This window comes from Fomitopsis serialis, assembly GCF_022376445.1.
Source record: "Fomitopsis serialis strain Sig1Antser10 chromosome Unknown B0H18scaffold_44, whole genome shotgun sequence".
NCBI lineage: Eukaryota > Fungi > Basidiomycota > Agaricomycetes > Polyporales > Fomitopsidaceae > Fomitopsis > Fomitopsis serialis.
In genome coordinates this window covers 274,492-292,042 of record NW_025955004.1, presented here as the reverse complement: position 1 = coordinate 292,042, position 17,551 = coordinate 274,492, and the positions used below count along the sequence as shown (strand labels likewise).

Below are 17,551 nucleotides of genomic sequence, written 5' to 3'. Positions count from 1 at the left end.
TGAGCGGAATATGAAGGCGCTTATGACTGTAACGCTATCTCTTGGAGCAGCCGGTCTCCTGACTGACTCGGAGGGACTCTCCTCTTCTCCGCCACACACCCACTCTCCCAGCACCGCTCTAGGTATGGTATATCAATAGGACAAGTTTTAACGGAAGACTACACTTCAGCAAGCACAACCCGCAGCCGCTCGCACGACTGTGCACACCTCTGAAAGCTTGTCGCAAACGACCAATTATCAGACCACAGTACCATCCAATCGCCACGGCTGCTAATCGACTACCAGTACACCCAAATCTACGTATCCAGCATGTTCCGGACGGCAGCAAAGAAGATTGCGCACAACTCGACGCTGCCTGTGCTCGGAGGAAACAAGGACCTCCGTGCGTTACAGGAACTGATCACAGCTGAGAAAGCTGTGCTCAACTCGTATGTTACCTACAGCGATTCCCGACGGTCGTTAATGTAGGGAAACCGCTCACAGACTGCAGAGGCTGAGCGCTGATATTGCGAGAGCGTCGGAGGCGCTGAAGGCATGGGGAATGGGTGAAGGCGACGACTTAGGGGTGAGTCTACAACTCGTCGTGGCAGGCCGTCGTATTGACGAGCGCGAAGGACACGCTTTCCGCGTCTTGTGCACTCTATTTGCACTTCTCTGATGCGCTGCAAGTCTTCGCAAATCACCACGGTTCTGTACGTGAACAAATGAAGTCAGTGCGCACGCGAGAGGAACGCCTGGACGAGCTTCGACGCCGACGCAAGTCTCTCGCTGCTGAAGCCGAATCCGCCGAGAAGAAGCTTAGCAAGATGGGTCCGGACAGCAAGAACCTGCAGACACAAATGGATCACCTCAACAAGCTGCGAGAAGAGATCCGGATTATGGACACGGACATCATGGCAGAGGAGGCCAGTCTCAGCGATTACAAGCGGTCCACGTCGAAGGCGTGGCTGGGTTACAAGTTTGGAGGGCTCGTGGAATGCTGCGAGAAGGGCATCGTGCGTAGTGTCTCAGTGCCGATAGACGTATTCTGACGCTCTTCAAAGATCATTGCCGATCACGGTAGATTGGTTATTGCAGTACGTCCGGTGTTCATGTTTGAGCTCCTCCGCATCTCATCTCCCTCAGGAAATACCTCTTGACAGGACGGAGCCTGGACTCCCTCGAGCATACTACAACGGCTACAGTAACACAGAGAACCTCGTTACCGATGCTCGTCGTGCGCTCTCGACTGTTAGCTTCTCCCAAGAGCCTAATCTCGGCGGCCTCGTTCGTTCTGCCGATCCATACGACAACTCGGACATAGCATCTCTCCCACCAACACAATATGGATTTGCGCCCACTCCTCAAGTGGGCGACACCAGCCGGCGTACCTCTGTAGTCATGCCCGCTCCCACTGGCGACGCCAGCCTCTCCGACACAGCGTCCACCAACGGCCAGATGCCGCGCTCACCCCTCGCCGGCGGGTATGGTGCTCTCTCGCTCGCGCCCTCCAGCCCGTTCATGGCCCCCAGCAACCAGTCGCTCTCGTATGTTGACATCGCCGCTCCCATGCCGCCCCCCGCAGACACCGGGGAATTCGGGGCCCTCCCGCAGGAGCCGTACTCGCCGCGTATGAGCTCGATGCGTTCGCCTGAGGATCGCGACCGCCTCACGGGTGCGCGGGTCTCGCGCTTCTCCACCGTCCCCGCGCTCGGCGGCCCGCGCCCCCCACGCGACTCGCGGGTGTACGCGCCGTCCCACGCGAACGAACGCCCGCCATCGCTCGACGTCCAGCGGCCCCAAGACGACTTCTCGTCGAGCATCGCCCAGGCACTTGAGGACAAATTCAACCCCAAGTCGGGCGCGAATGGAGGTGAGAAGGGGGGCACCCAGGAGAGTAGGCCTACGTCGCACTCGTCGCCGCCGCCAATGTACACGTCTGTCGTGGGGCATGCAGGCGAGGACGACGTGCAGCTGGCGTACATGTCTCCGGAGGACGAGGCGGAGACGTCGCCTGAACGGCGGAGCAGGGAGGACAGGAAGGTCAAGTTTGAGCCCTCGGGTGGCTTCGCGGACGACGTGCTGAGTTACAGCCAGGTGGCGGAGCAGACGGCCCAGGGTGACGGGCGTCGGAGCTTTGAGCAGTCCGAGCGATCGTCGTCGAATGCAGGTATGCGAGTACCATCTACAATATCTACAGGCTCTGATTCGGACACTGCAGCAGTACCTCCAATAAGCAATACCCAGGCACCGGCCTCTTACGTTCCCTCTCCGCCGCCTGCACAAGTGCCGGCACCACCCGTTGATCAGCGAACCCAAGACGCCGACGCAGCGCGGGAGGTCTCGCGGGAGATCGACGCGCTCATGTCAAGCTCCGCTCTGACAAGTACCATCCCGGAGCCGAGCCAACGGACGCCCTCTCCGCTTATTCCGCCTCAGGCACCGTTTGCTCGCCGCACCGTTTCCCCTCGACCTCCGATGGACGCCGCCATTCCGCCTCCCGGCAGCCCACGCGTCAGCACGGGAGGTGGCTCGCAGTTTAGCGGATACACACGCGAACGGGATCGCTCGCTTGCATCGCCAACGAGCTCGCTCGCACAGTCGTCTGCTGAGGATCGGGAGCCCGCGTCCCCAGTGTCGTCTCGATCCCGAGTGAGCGGCGACGGGCCTCCGACAGCCGTACCCGCCATTGCTCTTCAACGTCCATCGCCCTCTCCCTCGTCATTCTCCGTAAACACCAACATGACAGCATACAGGTCGACGCCCCAGTCGGAGTACGCCTCGCCGCTCTCTTCGCCGCTCCCCACGCCGACTGCCCCAGGGTCGTTCTACTCGCTGCCCGCAGCGTCCGCATCAGGCAAGATTTCCGCGGCTGCCTTCAGGAGGCAGGCTCGTAGCCCTAGTATACCCGCAGTGCCCGGTTCCGATGCGCCAAATGTGGACACAGGCCCGCTGATGGTGAAGAAGCGACCGCTGCCCTCGTCGCCGTCAGGAAACACTGCGCCCGGTGCCGTCAGGCAGTCTATACCGCGCGTGCCCTCGGCACCCCTCTCCAGCCGTGACTCGCTCGATGCTGGGGATGGGAGTGGACGCTTCCGTTCGACGTCTGCGGCGCAGGCTTTTGGGGATCGATCGTCGCGTGGTGGTCAAGAAGTCGCGGGGAGTGACGACGATTATGATTACATCTCGGCGTATACTGGGCCGGAGGGACGTGAGTCTGGAGGGTATGAACATGGGAAGTTCGCGACCAATCTCGAAGATGGGAGAATGAGTCTGCGGTAGCGCAGAAGCATAACAAGTGTTCTTTTTAGCAGTGTATCGGCTGCTGCTCGACTGGGCCGGTGTTTCATTCGGTCCACAAATTATTTATGTCCCCATCACTGGAGCCGTTGTCGGACTCCCCAGTTGAGAGTCTGCACATGCCGAAATTGAAGATCGGCTCTCCGTGGCCACAACTTCTGCTTAGCGGCCGGGGACAGCAGCTGGCTGTGCATCATTACGCCCAGCTACAATCATTACACAATCCACATTGTATGGTAAGTACATGCGCGACGATTAAATAGGGCATCACAACAAGAACCACGAAATCCACTCGAGCAACGAGCGACCTCTGTATATGACTGATGAAGGAGTCCTTGCTTGCTGCCGGTCCCGGCGCAGGCATGTCAAGCGAATAAATATGTCGTAACAATCATCGTGCACACCATATGTCCAAGTCGTTCAACGGGGCCGACACCATTGTGCAGCACTCGCCGTCGTACCCGACAAAAGATATGACTGTCAATGATGCGCATGTCAGTTGAGGATGACGAGAACACGGCTGATGTCAACGAGCAGTCTTGCCCGGAGGGATACCTGTGGTTATCATCAGAGAACTACCACACGGGAGCGCGAACCGGGCACGCACCATTGCCAGCCATCTCGACGTCTATTTGCATTGTATCCCGGGCCCAGCTGGTATTGCGGATCGCGCTGCCGGAATTCGTGCGGTCCATGGTACGGTTGAGAAGGTTGGTGATGAACGTGTTGGCGTACCTGCTCACCGCGTCAGTGACTCACAACACACTCACGCTCATTGAGGCATTGGAGTACTCACAACTTGCTCAGGATGTATATGCTGCACAAGAGACCAGACATAATAAGTGATTGTTAAGAGACGCTGCTCTGGGGACTTACACAGGCTCGTAGTACAGCTTTCCCTACAAAGACCATAAGCCATCGTGATTAGATGTGCACGAATATGACACACCGGACATCCCATCGCCAACACGAGGCCGATTATTGCGACGCTGGCTGTGTTTTGGCGTTAGTTACATCCCGCACTAACAGTGTAACGATGCTACCCGTGAGAATGCCGCTTTCGACACCGAAACGGATGACCTTGTTGATCATCATATCCGTCTTCAGCATGCCATTCTTGAGTCTCAACAGCTGTAGATCTGAGGATCAGCCAGCAATCGACTCAACGAACGCCAACAATGAACTGACCAAGATGGTCATTGCCACGGCAATGATAGCGTCAACGAGGGCACTTCCGCCCAAAAAGATCTGCAGTCGGGTAGTGATGAGTATGCTACGCAACCGGATGCCAACCGAACTCACGCAGTCGACTGCCAGTGCCGTTCTCGACAATCCTATCTCACTGGTAGTAGACACATCTCTGAGCTGATGAGTGTCTGACCTCAGCCCTGGCACACCCGGTGATACAGATGGAATGCACTGGCCTGGACACCTGTTACGGTGATGATACCAAAAATAAGCTGGACTATGGAAAACTAGAGCGGTCCACCGTAAATCTCGATTCAGTCGGCGTCAGTCGAGTTGAGCCTGACTTACAAACACGAGAATGCCGCAAAGAATGACAGTCCTGAACAGCTTCCAGATCCGCCACGCAAAGTAGCATTGCACCGGCGTCGAAACCAGCCCACAAAGAAGGGGGAGCGAGAACCATCCGGGACGATTTGTGCTTGTCAATGCGGCCGGATCGCCATAGTGGTAAACAAAGGAATCAAATGCGTCGACGGTGAGCAGTATTGTCTGTATCCATTCTAAGGCAAGAATGGCGTAGACTGTCGGCAGTGTGTTCAGCGAGGACCTCAGGCCTGACCCAAGGGCAATGCGTCTTACCTAGGACCTGCAAGAAAGTATGATCCTTTCGAAACTTGACATAATACAGATCTATTTGATATTCAAACGACAAGTTCGGGACAATCGTTTGAAGTAGTACTCACAAATCTGAACATTAAGTACGCCGAGAAGTGCCCAGCTGAAGAAATATCCAACCAGCTTGAGACCGAATGGGTCAGAACCTGGTCCTTAGAGCAAGCTTTTCTGTACACATACAGGCGGTCCAGCGCTAGAGATACAAGGCAGTTAGTAGTTGCTTCCGAGGAAAATTGAGGGAAACGCACAGGCCGTCAAGGGAGTGAGCAGCGGGCAATACGCTGGATGCCATCCGGGAGGACGAGAAATAGGCTTGCGTACGCAACGCGAGCGAGGTTGCTTCGCAGTAGCGTTCAACTTATCGCACTCCACGCGCCGCCATCAACAAGGTACCCGAGAAGCTGTGTGGTCGACTTGACCTGAGATTTGTGGACCGGCCGATGCAATTGGTCATAGCCCGGCGTCTCGACCTACTTAGTACGTTATGAAACGCGATCAAACGGATCTGTAGACTCGGATAGGAGCATGCGAGGAGATCGGCGTGGGCATTAGCGCAGCGGACTGCATGGATTGGTCACAATCTCATGAGTGCGCAGCTGCTCTCCCAGGGCATCAAGCAACCTCAACTTGAGGGCGATGATTGCTTCATCGCATCAGTCGCGATTGAGTCGACCGGGATGCATCCTGTAATGGGAAGCTAATCAGCGATTGTTCAACTTTCAATGACGCTATCAGGCTGCATCAGGCTGCATGTGCCAAGTACGGTCAATCAACTTGGGACTTGCCGGTGCTCACATATAAATCAAACCAACGACGACAAACCCTCAAAGTAGCCTCCTAGATCGACGTAGCGCAAAGTATCGAATCAGCACCGACGGATGCAAAATGATGCGGTGTTCATGACGGACTCTGCGTTCCTTACTGGACCGAGGCGGAAGCATTTGAAAGCAGGGCAGATCTACATAGAGCAAATGATGGCCCGAGCGCTCAGATCGTCGAGGGCTGTGTAAGACAGGTTCACGGCCCATCAGTATCGTACATAGGTGTTGGGGACAGAACACACTACGTGCCTGATGCATTCCACCGCAAACACCCGTTAGCTTGAGATGCAAGTTTGAGCAATACCAAGGCAATTGTCCGCATCGAGTTCTGCGTTCAATGCGCAGCATTCTGGCTAGGACGTCGACACAGTCATCGGTATCGTGGTTGTGTATCACGCAAATCTCACGTTACGCGACAATCTCCTCACTGGGCAACGTGCACTGCAAGGTCAATTCAGACATGCGTGAGAAGCTTAACGATGTCGTACCGACCCCAAGATTTGCAGCATGAACTGCATTGTGTTACCGTCCGACTAAGGTGTAGTGTGGCTTCAATATGAGGCTGCAGGCAGTGAGAGCACATCAGGCATTGACGGGAGGAATCGCCTATATCAACAGCTCAAAAATCACTGAAGACGACACATATCGTGTGTATTAAGTCTTCTCTTGGCAGCACGCGGAGTCTAGTAGGTTATTGAGGCGCCCGCAAACGAGCACAGGAGTAAGTACTAGTGACAGGAACGTAAGGCTCGAGCTTACTGGTCACAGCACCAACCTTGGACACAGGTCGAAAAAACATCAGTGAGTAGAATTCCGCTGACCTGACTGAGGCACCTACATGCTCAGGCTGTACCTCAGCGTTGCTTGCGGTGAGTGATGCTGGACACAAAGCCCGATTGCTCATTGGCAAGTTCCGGGACGTTGACTTCGAATGGTTTATAGAAGTGCTGCAGTGTTCCATGTGGATATGAATACGAGGATACCATACACCGGTTCGCTCTTGTGAGACTTCACACGAGGCAAAGCCGTTGTAGGTCGCAGACGTTGCGGAAGCCTGAGGATAGGGCCACCTTGCTACCCTAGAAGCAGAAACAATATTAGTGCGACGCGAACCGGTCTATTCTTATCGAAGGGAACCATCCATCGACGTCCATCAAGGAGGTCAAAAACAGAAGTGGATTTGTAACTCTGCGGGTGTAGCACGCACTGTCAAATAGATTGTTTGTTCAACACGAAGTCGGAGGCTATCTGGATAGGATAAGCAACAGATCTGTCTCCCCCCTGTATCCGGTCGGGAGCACCATATCTTCGGCAGATTCGAGGTCTTGCGCCACGGGCACGAGTGACAAATGATATGACCCATCGCGTTGCTTAGGTCCGACTGAAGGGTGCTGTTGACGTAGGCGCGATTGAGAAGGTTCGTGACAAATGTGTTCGAGTACCTGAAACGAGCCAGCTTAGCATTACTGTTCCTGTTGTTCAGAAATTTACTTGCAACTTCGCAAGACTTTGGAGGCTTTTGTGAAGGGTATGCAGCGTTCAGTAACGTCCGATCAAATTGATGTCAAAATACTCACGCCGGTTCGTAGTATAAGATACCCTAGAACTAGTGAGTACACACAGTGAGTTCACGCGAGTCGTGACGTACCGGGAACGCGACTATCAGAGACAGGCCGACAATTGCGATAGTCGCTACAATGAATTGAGGTCAAGTTTGGTCATCGCCAGAGGCATCGTACACACCGGTCAGAGTTCCAGTTTCAACTATTAGGCGTATGAGCTTGTTGACCATTTTGTCTGTCTGTTGTATGCCCGTCTTCCGTCTGACCATCTTCCACCAGTAGATGTTAGTGAGTGTTCCAGTACCTCCGCCAGTGAGCCTGCTGCCCTCAATCTTCTCACTCACCAGTATCGTCATTGTTACTGCAATAACGACATCTACTACAGCACTTCCGACGAGCCATATCTGTATTCATTGTCAAGAACCACCCTGAGTGGTGCAAATGATCTACGGTTGGACTCACTATGAGGACAGTGGGAAGGTACGCATCCGCAAATATGCCCACCGCAGTTGACGAGACGGTCTTGAACTGGAACACAACGGTGTTAGCCTCATATGTACCAGTCGGCAAATCATATAGGCTCAGCTTACTTTGGCACCTACCATGATCCCGCAAATACCCTGAAGCAATGACAGCTGACAGTATCCAAAGACGACGAAAACTATGTCAGTTTCACCGACTCATCGCGCAAAAGTCGTAAGATGAAGAACGTACTATGATAATCCCTCCCATCAGTATGCGTAACTTCGATAGCATGTAAATGCGCCACGCGAAAAACCACTGGACGACCATTGAAACGAGTGCACACATGATAGGTAGGGAGAACCACCCGTTGTATACCAACCCTAACGCCTCGACATCTCCGTAGCGGTATACGAAGACTTCAAAGGCACCCGCAGTGAGCAAGCCAGTCTGAACCCACTCGAATAGGAGAATGCCATAGACTGCAGGCTTGGGTAAGGCCAACCTACTCGAGTGATTCAGTCGAGATGCGATGTGAACGTACCGAGACATTGCATCACGATTGGGTCGCGAGTGAAAGTGACATGGTAGAGATCTGCAGGCGATCATGAATGTCGCCGCTTTCAACATCAATATTAGGGACGCACAAACTTGCACGTTGAGGACTCCGAGGAGTGCCCAGTTGAGGAAGTAGCCGATAAGCTGGAGCAAGCGCTCGACACATGAACTTTTTGACACCAGAAAAACCACAGGCTCACTATAGGACCGGCACTGAGGATTCGACAGGCCCTCAGTAACGTCTACGGAGACCTCGAGTTGCAAATGGGACACGTACAACTGTGGTATGGTCACAGAATGTCCGCCTAACAATGGCATGGTGAGACCAGTTGTCGTGTTACTTGCCTTGACGAACCGATTTGCTGTCGGCTTATGAGCATGCAGCTATGATGGTCATCAGGAGTAAACCTTATCGATGACACCGCTCCTGATGTATAACTTGCGCTGTTGAAACTGCGAAGAGCGTAGTCAGTATCAGCTCCATGGGTACATGCGACAGACGGGATCAGCCTAAGCACAGTATCCTTGATCCATTGGACACGCTTAACAGTGAAATTTTGATTACTTACAGCATCGGTGACTCCCCAATTCTTCTTGTCCTAACAGGCACGTCGGAACTCGGTGTCAGCTACCGCTGAGGAGCACGGACAAGTGGGCGGTCAACTGCCCGGATCTGTTGTAAGCGCCAATGTTCTGACAATTGATAGTTCAAAGTAGCGACACATGCTAGTGTATGATACGAGGCATATACTGCCCTATATCAAGGGCGCAGAACATGCAGTACATGTATCATCGGAATCAAAAAGCCAACATCACTACTTGAGGCCAACGTTGCACTTCGACACTCACCGGCACCGATCGATCGCATAGTCGTTCGATATGGAAGACACCAAGCTCCGAGAACCTCCATAATGATACAATGATGCACTAGTATGGCTCACGTTCGCCGTCAGCTTCACAGACAAGAATGACATCTAAGGGCCACCACATTAACTCTCTACATGCAGTGAAGCGATGCTCTTACGGACAGCCTGATGTGCATCAGAGGACGTTCGGGACAAACGGGTAACACTACCGAGGTACATGACTGGCAGAATGTTGGGACTAGTGGATGCGCATCATATCCCAGGGAAATCGAGATTATATGGTCGTTGCTTCAAGTCTTTTGGAATCAGTCCGGGTGGTCCGATTCAGCAAATTGTGACGAATGTGTTGGAATACCTGTATGTGAGGCGACATAAGTTGTGGTGTACAGCCGGAAGACATGCGAAGCTCACACTTTGGCAAGAATGTATATGCTGATCATGACGTATTCGTAGTTGTACACTGTTTCCGTACCATGCGACCTACGCTGGCTGAAAATATCCCTTCTTCTGCACATACGATCCAATGAGCTGACAGGACAGGCCTAGAGACGAACTCACTGGATACACGACTGCCAGAACAAATCCTACGATGGCAACACTCGCTACATGCAACTGGTCAGACACATCTGTAGCACGTCAATGAGCCTAATACCTGTGATAGTACCGGTCTCCACAACCAAACGGCTGATCTTGTCGACCAGCAAGTCCGTCGCAGGTATACCCGTCTTCCGCCGCACCATCTACAAGTGCCAATAGTCAACCATACTGTAACCATCCGCATAGCCAACCTTATCCCATTGCTAGAATCGCCATGGTAACGGCGACGACAATGTCCACTAGTGCAGCTTGAGTGCAGCACCGCCCACCCACAGCTGAAACCATGATCGTGAATGAGATCGCAGAATACGGTGACTATGTCAGAGGTCACAGCTTACAGCGATGAGGCATATGCGTCTCGAGGTCGAGAAGATGTCTTTGACGGACGTCGTACTCTTCACCTGCGATGCAACATTCCGTGAGTGGTAGTGTGATTGAATGAAGACTCAGTAGAGCCACTCACCTCCGCTCCCACAACGATCCCGCATGTTGCCTGTACGAGCGATAGCTACAAATCAAGTCCGTTCAGTGATACACCCCAACCGAGGCGCAATGAACAACGCACCGTCACGATGCCCGCTACCAACACACGAGCCCTAACAGTGGACACCACGTAGATCCGCCACGCGAAAAACCATTGCACGACGGCGGAGCCCAGCGCACACATAATTGACCTAGCTTCTATGAAGAATCTCGTCAATAACAGACACGAAGAACGACACGCCCGTCGTCGTATACCCTTCCTTGAAATGAACGTTGCCGAGATCATCTCATACACCTGTCCCACCGTCCCGCTTACTGTGACGTCTGTATGTCTGTACAATGGCAGCTCCAGATCATTCATAGTCGGATGTGGTGGACACCAGACGCAAGCGGGACACAGCGCTGAACACGCCGTCACATCAGCGATACTATCAGTGGCCCTGCAATGCAATCGCGACAGTAATGCAATTACTCAACTTCCGTTTCCTCCGTCCCGTCAAATATTCTGGGATTTATGTACAATGTTCTTTACCTCGTACTCAATGCTTTTGTGCAGTTTGATGAATTGAATGTGTAGCACATTCGAGGAGAAGAAATCGATGAATGCCTTCCGCGCCTCAATAATGACACTGGTACAGTCTCGGCTGACTGCATCCCTTGGGCGCTTCGTCTGTGGGTCTCAAGAATGCATTGAAATACCATCTAGTATGTTCCTCATATTTTTCCGAAGCCTTCCGTCTCTTGTTGCAACTTCTGAGAGGGAAAGATGTCTGGGAGGAGGAGGAGGAGGAGGGTGGGTCCATTTAGTCATCGGCCGGGAGCGCGGTAGCGCCCAGCAGCATCTTGACGATGACAGCGCTCACTAAGTTACAACACCACTACCTATAGGACTACTGACTAGACTACGATCTCCAATGTTATGACCCCCTGTACCCCGTCCCTGCTTCCATGACCCTCTCGGAGGTCGCCATCTTTCAGCCCTGGCCCTCTAGCTGTACAGCTGGGCGGGTTACTCGGTTAAAACCTGGCAGGAAATCTGGCAAAACCTCCAGGAGTCAGCTGCGGTCCCCCGACAGTCTGACATAACTCACCGAGCACCGGGCAAATTCCAGTGAGCCTCCGCTGTCCACGGTCACCGTTCAAAGAAGCAGGGGCCGGGGCACAGTCGTTGGATCCGCCCATTGATTCGACTGAAGTCGTCGTTGCCAGTGTTGTCCCATAAGCAGTAGCGATGATGTAGTCGCACGCGGGGATCGCTTGACCAGCTCACTCTATGGTGGTAGGAGAACAAGCTCCTCCTCGGAGACGACCATCACCGGGACAGACTCGCACCGCTGAAAGACTGAATGTACGTATTCTCCGAACAGAGCCACTGCATCTCCGTCTGTCACCAACTCCATTAGGAAGTGTCCTGGTCGGCCCAGAGCCCACTTGACCCGTAGACTCGTACGCGCTCTGAACACCCTTATGAGGAAGGCGCCCCGTAGGTCTGCTAGCGTGTCATCCGCGCAGGTGAGCAAGACATGTGCTTCGTCCTCCACTGCATTCTTGCGCTTACAGAATCGGCAAATTCTGCGTTCACGCGGCACTGGTGGGACACGTCGGCGCAGTTGCTCCACCGCAAAGGATGGTCGGAGGCAACCAGGCGGCATAGGGCGAGACGATGGGTGCGAGTTGGTACAGAGAGATACGGGCGGCGCTCCATCACCGGCGATCTTGCGGGACGCATCTGCAACACAGCGAGCCGATGGGAGGACCGTATTTCTCCCGTAGGTACGTGTGCATTGCGTCACGCAGTTCCCCAGTGCATTCGGTGACATACTCAATCGTCAGCGGCATCCGTAGGTCGAGCTCGACAGGTACGGGTAGCAGCGCGAGAGCATGACGGAGGTCCCCGAGCCACGAAGCTGTCCCCTCATGAGCCATAGAGCGAGCTTCAGCCAAGGCTGCAAGAGGTATTGGTGGACGTTGGGAAAGTAGATATAGAAGGTATCGCAAGGCCAACGACAAGCGGCGATACCGGATTGGCCACAAGCCCGTCTCTGTGTAGAGTACAGCGGAGATGGCCCGTGGGTTGAGGCCCATGACTCGCCGCAGATAGACGTGTTGCACTGAGGCAAGCTGCGCGAGTGGGGCCATTCGCACGTCCAGTGCCACCTCGCATCCGGAGATCAGGTGAGGATCAACATGTGTCTGGTACAATGTTAGTGCCGCCCAGGGCGGCAGTTCCGTCACGTAGGACTCGACTGATAGACACGCATTCGCAATTCTCCTGGCCACGGAAGCCTTACGTTCGTTATGCGGTGCAAATATATCCTTCGGCTCCGACGAGAATAGCAGCCCGACATACGTGTAAGATTGCACGACCTCGATGAGCTTCCCATTCACGGTCATTTGCAGCTCCAATGTCGTTGGTTGGAGCCTCGCGTTGAACACCATGACCTGTGTTTTTGTCGCATTGATCGTGGCGAAGTTGATCGAGCACCACGCCGCGAGGTCATTGAGTTTCTGCTGGACAGCAGATGCAGACGTCGAGAAGATGACAATGTCGTCTGCCTGCTCGAGGTGCGAGACAGCCATGCCTCCGAGTACAATGTCGTCTGGGTGGGGGCGCATCACAAGGTCCGCGAGGAACAGATTCCATAGGATAGGCGAAGCAGGATCTCCAATCAGTATTCCAGCGAGCGCACAGAACCTGTCTGAGAAGTCGCCGGCGAACTTGACAACATACTCCAAGCGGGAGTAGAGGGCTCTCAGCCAGTCAAACAAGGGGCCTCGGCATCCGGTGGCGTACAGTTTAGCCCATAGTGTAGGTTGATCGACGGAGGGGAAGGCATTGGAGAGGTCCACGAACGCGACATACAAGGGTTTTCCCATTTTACGGGCCTTCTCGATTGCCGCCCGCAGTACGAAACTGTTGTTGTTGGTACGCCTCCCTGCACGAAATCCGTTCTGCGTCATCGGCAGCTTCCCGGTCTCCTCAGCCCATCCTCGTAGCCGCCGTTCGACCATCAAGGTAAGCATTTTGAGCAAGCAGCTCTCCAGCCCCACAGCTCGATAGTTCGTTGCATCCCCGAGGTCTTTTCCGCGCTTTCCAATGCCAGTGAGGGATGCGGTCAGCCATGCGGTAGGGACATCGCGCGAATCCACACAGCTCTGGAATAACCGCTGAAGTTCCTCGTTAGGGATGCGCAGTACGCGCTCGTACGACACGCGGTCGGGACCAACAGCAGACGACATGGAGTGCTTCCTAATGTGCTCTTTTGCATCTGCGACCTCCTCGATGGTCCACGGCCGCGCGAAATACCCCTGCGCGCTTTCGTCCACTGTTACTGAGGGCAGATATCGCATCCATTGGCGGTTAACACCTAGTCTCGCAGCGTTGAAAAGCTCTGGCACTTCCGTGGGCGGGTTCATTCGTGGCTCGAAGGCGGCCTGGAGCTCCACCGCCGACACCCTGGGCGGACGAGGTTTGGGGTCAACCATCCCCCGGTAAGCCTCCCAGAAGCTCGCATCAGGCTTCCCCGGCGACAGCAATTCCTTGATGTGTTTCTCTCGTAGGTTGCTCAAGTTTAGGGCTTCGGCGGAGGGCTCGACGACGTTCTCCAACCTGCTGGTACGTATCACCATCTCTGCGGGCGGCCGGGGCAACGTGTGTTCAGGGAGGTTCGTGTAGACCTTCAGGTGAGCAGTACTGTCCGGTCTCGGTCCCGACGCGAGCGGCCATTGCGGTGGGAGGACTGTAGAGAACTCCACATCTGGCCCGGGCATCCTTGCCCCCGTGCGCGCCAGCTCGTCCGCAGCCTCGTTGTTAGCGTTGCCGGCGTGCCCCTTCACCCAAATGAAACCTACGGACGCTGGCCGACGCCGTAGGAGCGCGACTATGTTCTGGAGTATGTCCGCATTTGCACATCGCCAGCCTAGCGCTGCAAACTTCGGGGCCCAGTGGCACACACACCGGATAGCATACTCTGAGTCTGTGTGTATGCGGAGGGCTATGCATGGGTCTGCCATTGCGATCGCGACCAGGACAGCATATAGCTCTGCTCGGTTGTTCGTCGCCGGCGTAGGGACGATGAGAGCCTGGTTGTCCCGGTTCCCATAGCCCCAGTATATTCCTGCGCCTGCATGTGTAGTACCATCCGCGCGCCGCATCGCAGATCCGTCGGTGTAGACGTGTTTTGCTGAGCGCGAAGGGCACAGATCATATCCGTAGAGCGCGTGGAGCGCGTCGGGTAGTGACTGTGTTGCTGCCAGTGCTCTGGCCAGAGTGGTGTCCAGTACGGATGGTGATGTGGTCTGCGCCTCTCTTTTTCGTGTCATTCCGCTTGGCAAGGCGACTGATCCGCTTACTATTTCGTCCAGTGCGCAGACTGACCTGTCCACCTCCACACCGATCAAACTATGGTCCGACCACGGTGCCCAGCGAGGCAGGACCCGCATCCGCACCAACGCTGTGTCGTGTATTGTCCGTGATACCACCGCATAGTCTATCACCGAGGAGCCATTCGGCTGGAAGGAAGTGAAGCGAGCCAAGCTGTCTGCATCCTGTAGCGTCGTGCCATTTACGAGCTCGAGCTCATAGTCTCGGCAGAGTTGGAGGAGTACTCGCCCGTGCTGATTTACTGCTGCCAGATCTGGGGTAGCCCTGCCATGAGAGTCATGTGCCGTGAGGGAGCTCGTCCGAGCATTCAGGTCACCCATAATGAGGATGGAGGGCTGTTCTGTTGCGGACGTCACTGCAAGTACCTCCGCCAGGACTTCGTGGGGCCCCAGCGTGGAGAGACGGTACCAGTGTGACTGCACGGGGGGGATGTACGCGTTTATTATCGTGAGGCTCCCGATCTTCAGTACCATGATATCCGGACTGCCCGCAGTGCTTAGATGTGTTCCATGCAGTGACGATCTCACCAGTGCGGCCACTCCACCACCCGGAGCCCGCATTTCTGGTGTGTCTGCACGCGACTTGACGAAGAGGTCATAGCCGTCCTTGATCTCGATCTGGTCCTCCTGACCCGGCCTGAGATGGGTTTCTTGGAGGAGAACAATGTCGAATGCCTCAAAGGCGGTGCGCAGAGCGTCACTCGTCATTTTCAATGCCATATTCCCATGTATATTCCAGGAGGCCACACGTAACGGCGTACATGATGCGTCACTAGGTACATGCTCAGAACGACATTGAGACCTCAGCATTCGCATAGCCTACATATTCTGCCATTTTGCCGTCACATTCGGGTAAGGGCACTGGTCTGCGGACAACGTCCAGCAGTCCATGAAGAGGCTTGCCTCGCCATGGGACTTGAATGACACGCATACCAACTGCGGATTGGTGGTATGCACCGTGACCTTGGCGATCGACTTGTCGCGAAGGCGCACACGGTCGCGTGCCATCTTTGTCGCCGCGAGGAACTGCTCCTGCGCCCGCTCGGGTGTCCACATCATGGGTCCAAAGATGATGCGTGTTCGGCCTTGCAGCAGAGCCCCCGGAACACGACCATTGGGCTCACCATTCTGCGCGTGCCCCCGGCCGCTCCCTGTGGCAACATGACCACGGCCGCTACCCGTGGCAGCGGCTTGTCCACCGCCTTGACTCCCTCCGTCACCGCGACGGGGCATGACGGGTGCACTACCCACTCTAGGTCGCTTTGAAGCAGGCGTAGGCATGTCACGAGCGCCGTGAGTACGTTCACGACGGCCGGTGTTCTCGCGTGGACCAGCCAGTGGGGGTGGACCTGTGGGGGCGCCCGTAGCCGCGGGCGCGCGGCCGAAGGCCACGGGAGTTCCGTGGGCGTGCGTGGCCTGGGCGTACGTGGGCGGGAAAGCCACCTCGTAAGCGGTGTTCGCCACCGCGGCGGGCTGAGACGCCACGCGGTCGCTCTGTGCGTTCATGGGGGTGTCGCTGGGGAGGGCCCCTAGCGTAGCGACGTGGATGACGTCCTCCGGGCCGTCGTCGTCAGTCTGTTGCTCTTCGATGGGAGGCGCATACGGGTTCGGATTCTCGAGGTAGTAGTTCTGCCGCAACTCCTGGAGGGTGTCCTGCACAGTGGAGTTTGCGTCGACGAGCGTCCAGTGCTGGTCCGTTAGCTTACTGAGGTCGTCTGCGCCTTGAGCCACCGCACGGTCCAGACGCCCCAGACGGTTGGTCACACTGTGCGCCATGGCGTTGTGGCTCCCGCGCAGGGCGGTAATGGCCCCCTGTGTTTCCGCAATCTGCTTCGTGACATTCTCCAGGCGACTTTCGACGGTGTTGCGCACAGCGCGGCTCGTTTCGTCCGCGATCTTCTCGAGGAAGCGAGCCAGCACGCCCTCCTCCACGTTTCCGAGGGTGTCTGTCATTCGCAGCACAGTCTGCTGGAGCTGTTGTTTTTCTCCTTCAACCAACGCCCGAAGAGCGTCGACCTTATCGTTAACCCGTAAGGTGTTGGCGTTCAGGATAGGTAGGGCCGCCTTTGCTGTAGTTTCCGCTGGTAGCGGCAGAAGCTCCCGCTTTTTGTTCGCCTCGATGTCCAGCATTGCCACGGGCTGAGACTGGCGCCCCCGCTTAGGCTTAGACGTCGTCTCCGTGCTCGATGACGGCGTCAGCGAGGAAGCCGAGCGCGCACGGGTAACGGGGGCGGTAGCTGGCGTACGGACTGGCCCAGTTGATGGGGGAGGGTGCGGCCTTTCCGACCCCAGGGACGTGTTGAGCATTTCCTCAATCCCTCCCAGCGCCTCTGCCTCGCTCGCCGGGTTGTCCGTCGCCTGATCCGGTTGGGACACCTCTGTCGATTGAGACGGGGTCACTCCCGAGGGGCTCGCATTCCGCTCCGTGCTAAGTTGACGGGCTCCCACGTCTGCCTCCCGACCTGGCGTGCGCTGGCGAGCTCGCCTAACCTGTCATAGGTTCGTTTAGGGTCAGCACAGGCACAGTCCAATCAACCCCGGGAGTACCGTACCCCGTCGATGGCACCGGCGAGCGATCCTCCTGGAGCCCCATCACATCTTCGTCATTGAGGAGATTGTCAGTCGCACTCCACGACGGCACCTCTGCGAGCACGAAGTTAGGCACATAATCCGACAT

General features: G+C 55.5%; 5 protein-coding genes across 5 annotated transcripts; 1 reads left to right on the top strand and 4 right to left on the bottom strand.

The window, feature by feature from the left end:
* The first annotated feature begins 224 nt into the window (after positions 1 to 224).
* B0H18DRAFT_452489 (Eisosome component PIL1-domain-containing protein) lies at positions 225 to 3,512 on the top strand. The gene is made up of 6 exons (XM_048038162.1): positions 225 to 428; positions 484 to 565; positions 615 to 995; positions 1,044 to 1,076; positions 1,126 to 2,149; positions 2,201 to 3,512. Exons 1-6 carry the CDS (start codon positions 310 to 312, stop codon positions 3,259 to 3,261), a joined length of 2,700 nt encoding a protein of 899 aa, XP_047892237.1. The 5' UTR covers positions 225 to 309; the 3' UTR covers positions 3,262 to 3,512.
* B0H18DRAFT_452492 (uncharacterized protein) lies at positions 3,503 to 5,570 on the bottom strand. Its single transcript, XM_048038163.1, has 15 exons — positions 5,391 to 5,570; positions 5,323 to 5,335; positions 5,211 to 5,265; positions 5,107 to 5,157; positions 4,816 to 5,048; positions 4,704 to 4,754; positions 4,582 to 4,644; positions 4,468 to 4,527; positions 4,323 to 4,410; positions 4,229 to 4,272; positions 4,156 to 4,178; positions 4,076 to 4,096; positions 3,887 to 4,014; positions 3,684 to 3,834; positions 3,503 to 3,621 (listed from the first exon to the last, which is right to left on the bottom strand). The coding sequence occupies exons 1-14, from the start codon at positions 5,432 to 5,434 to the stop codon at positions 3,806 to 3,808; spliced, it is 903 nt and encodes a 300-aa protein (XP_047892236.1). The 5' UTR covers positions 5,435 to 5,570; the 3' UTR covers positions 3,503 to 3,621; positions 3,684 to 3,805.
* Positions 5,571 to 7,536: 1,966 nt separating this feature from the next.
* Positions 7,537 to 8,863, bottom strand: B0H18DRAFT_1120246 (uncharacterized protein; the record flags this gene model as incomplete). The annotated part of the gene is made up of 10 exons (XM_048034078.1): positions 7,537 to 7,563; positions 7,612 to 7,655; positions 7,707 to 7,929; positions 7,988 to 8,053; positions 8,116 to 8,160; positions 8,240 to 8,469; positions 8,532 to 8,582; positions 8,635 to 8,689; positions 8,746 to 8,758; positions 8,823 to 8,863. The coding sequence occupies 10 exons, from the start codon at positions 8,861 to 8,863 to the stop codon at positions 7,537 to 7,539; spliced, it is 795 nt and encodes a 264-aa protein (XP_047892235.1).
* A 1,028-nt stretch (positions 8,864 to 9,891) lies between these two features.
* On the bottom strand, positions 9,892 to 10,675 carry B0H18DRAFT_1120245 (uncharacterized protein; the record flags this gene model as incomplete). The annotated part of the gene is made up of 6 exons (XM_048034077.1): positions 9,892 to 9,918; positions 9,970 to 10,013; positions 10,064 to 10,151; positions 10,347 to 10,409; positions 10,472 to 10,516; positions 10,574 to 10,675. The coding sequence occupies 6 exons, from the start codon at positions 10,673 to 10,675 to the stop codon at positions 9,892 to 9,894; spliced, it is 369 nt and encodes a 122-aa protein (XP_047892234.1).
* Positions 10,676 to 15,693: 5,018 nt separating this feature from the next.
* On the bottom strand, positions 15,694 to 17,551 carry B0H18DRAFT_1120243 (uncharacterized protein; the record flags this gene model as incomplete). The annotated part of the gene is made up of 2 exons (XM_048034076.1): positions 15,694 to 17,359; positions 17,427 to 17,551. The coding sequence occupies 2 exons, from the start codon at positions 17,549 to 17,551 to the stop codon at positions 15,694 to 15,696; spliced, it is 1,791 nt and encodes a 596-aa protein (XP_047892233.1).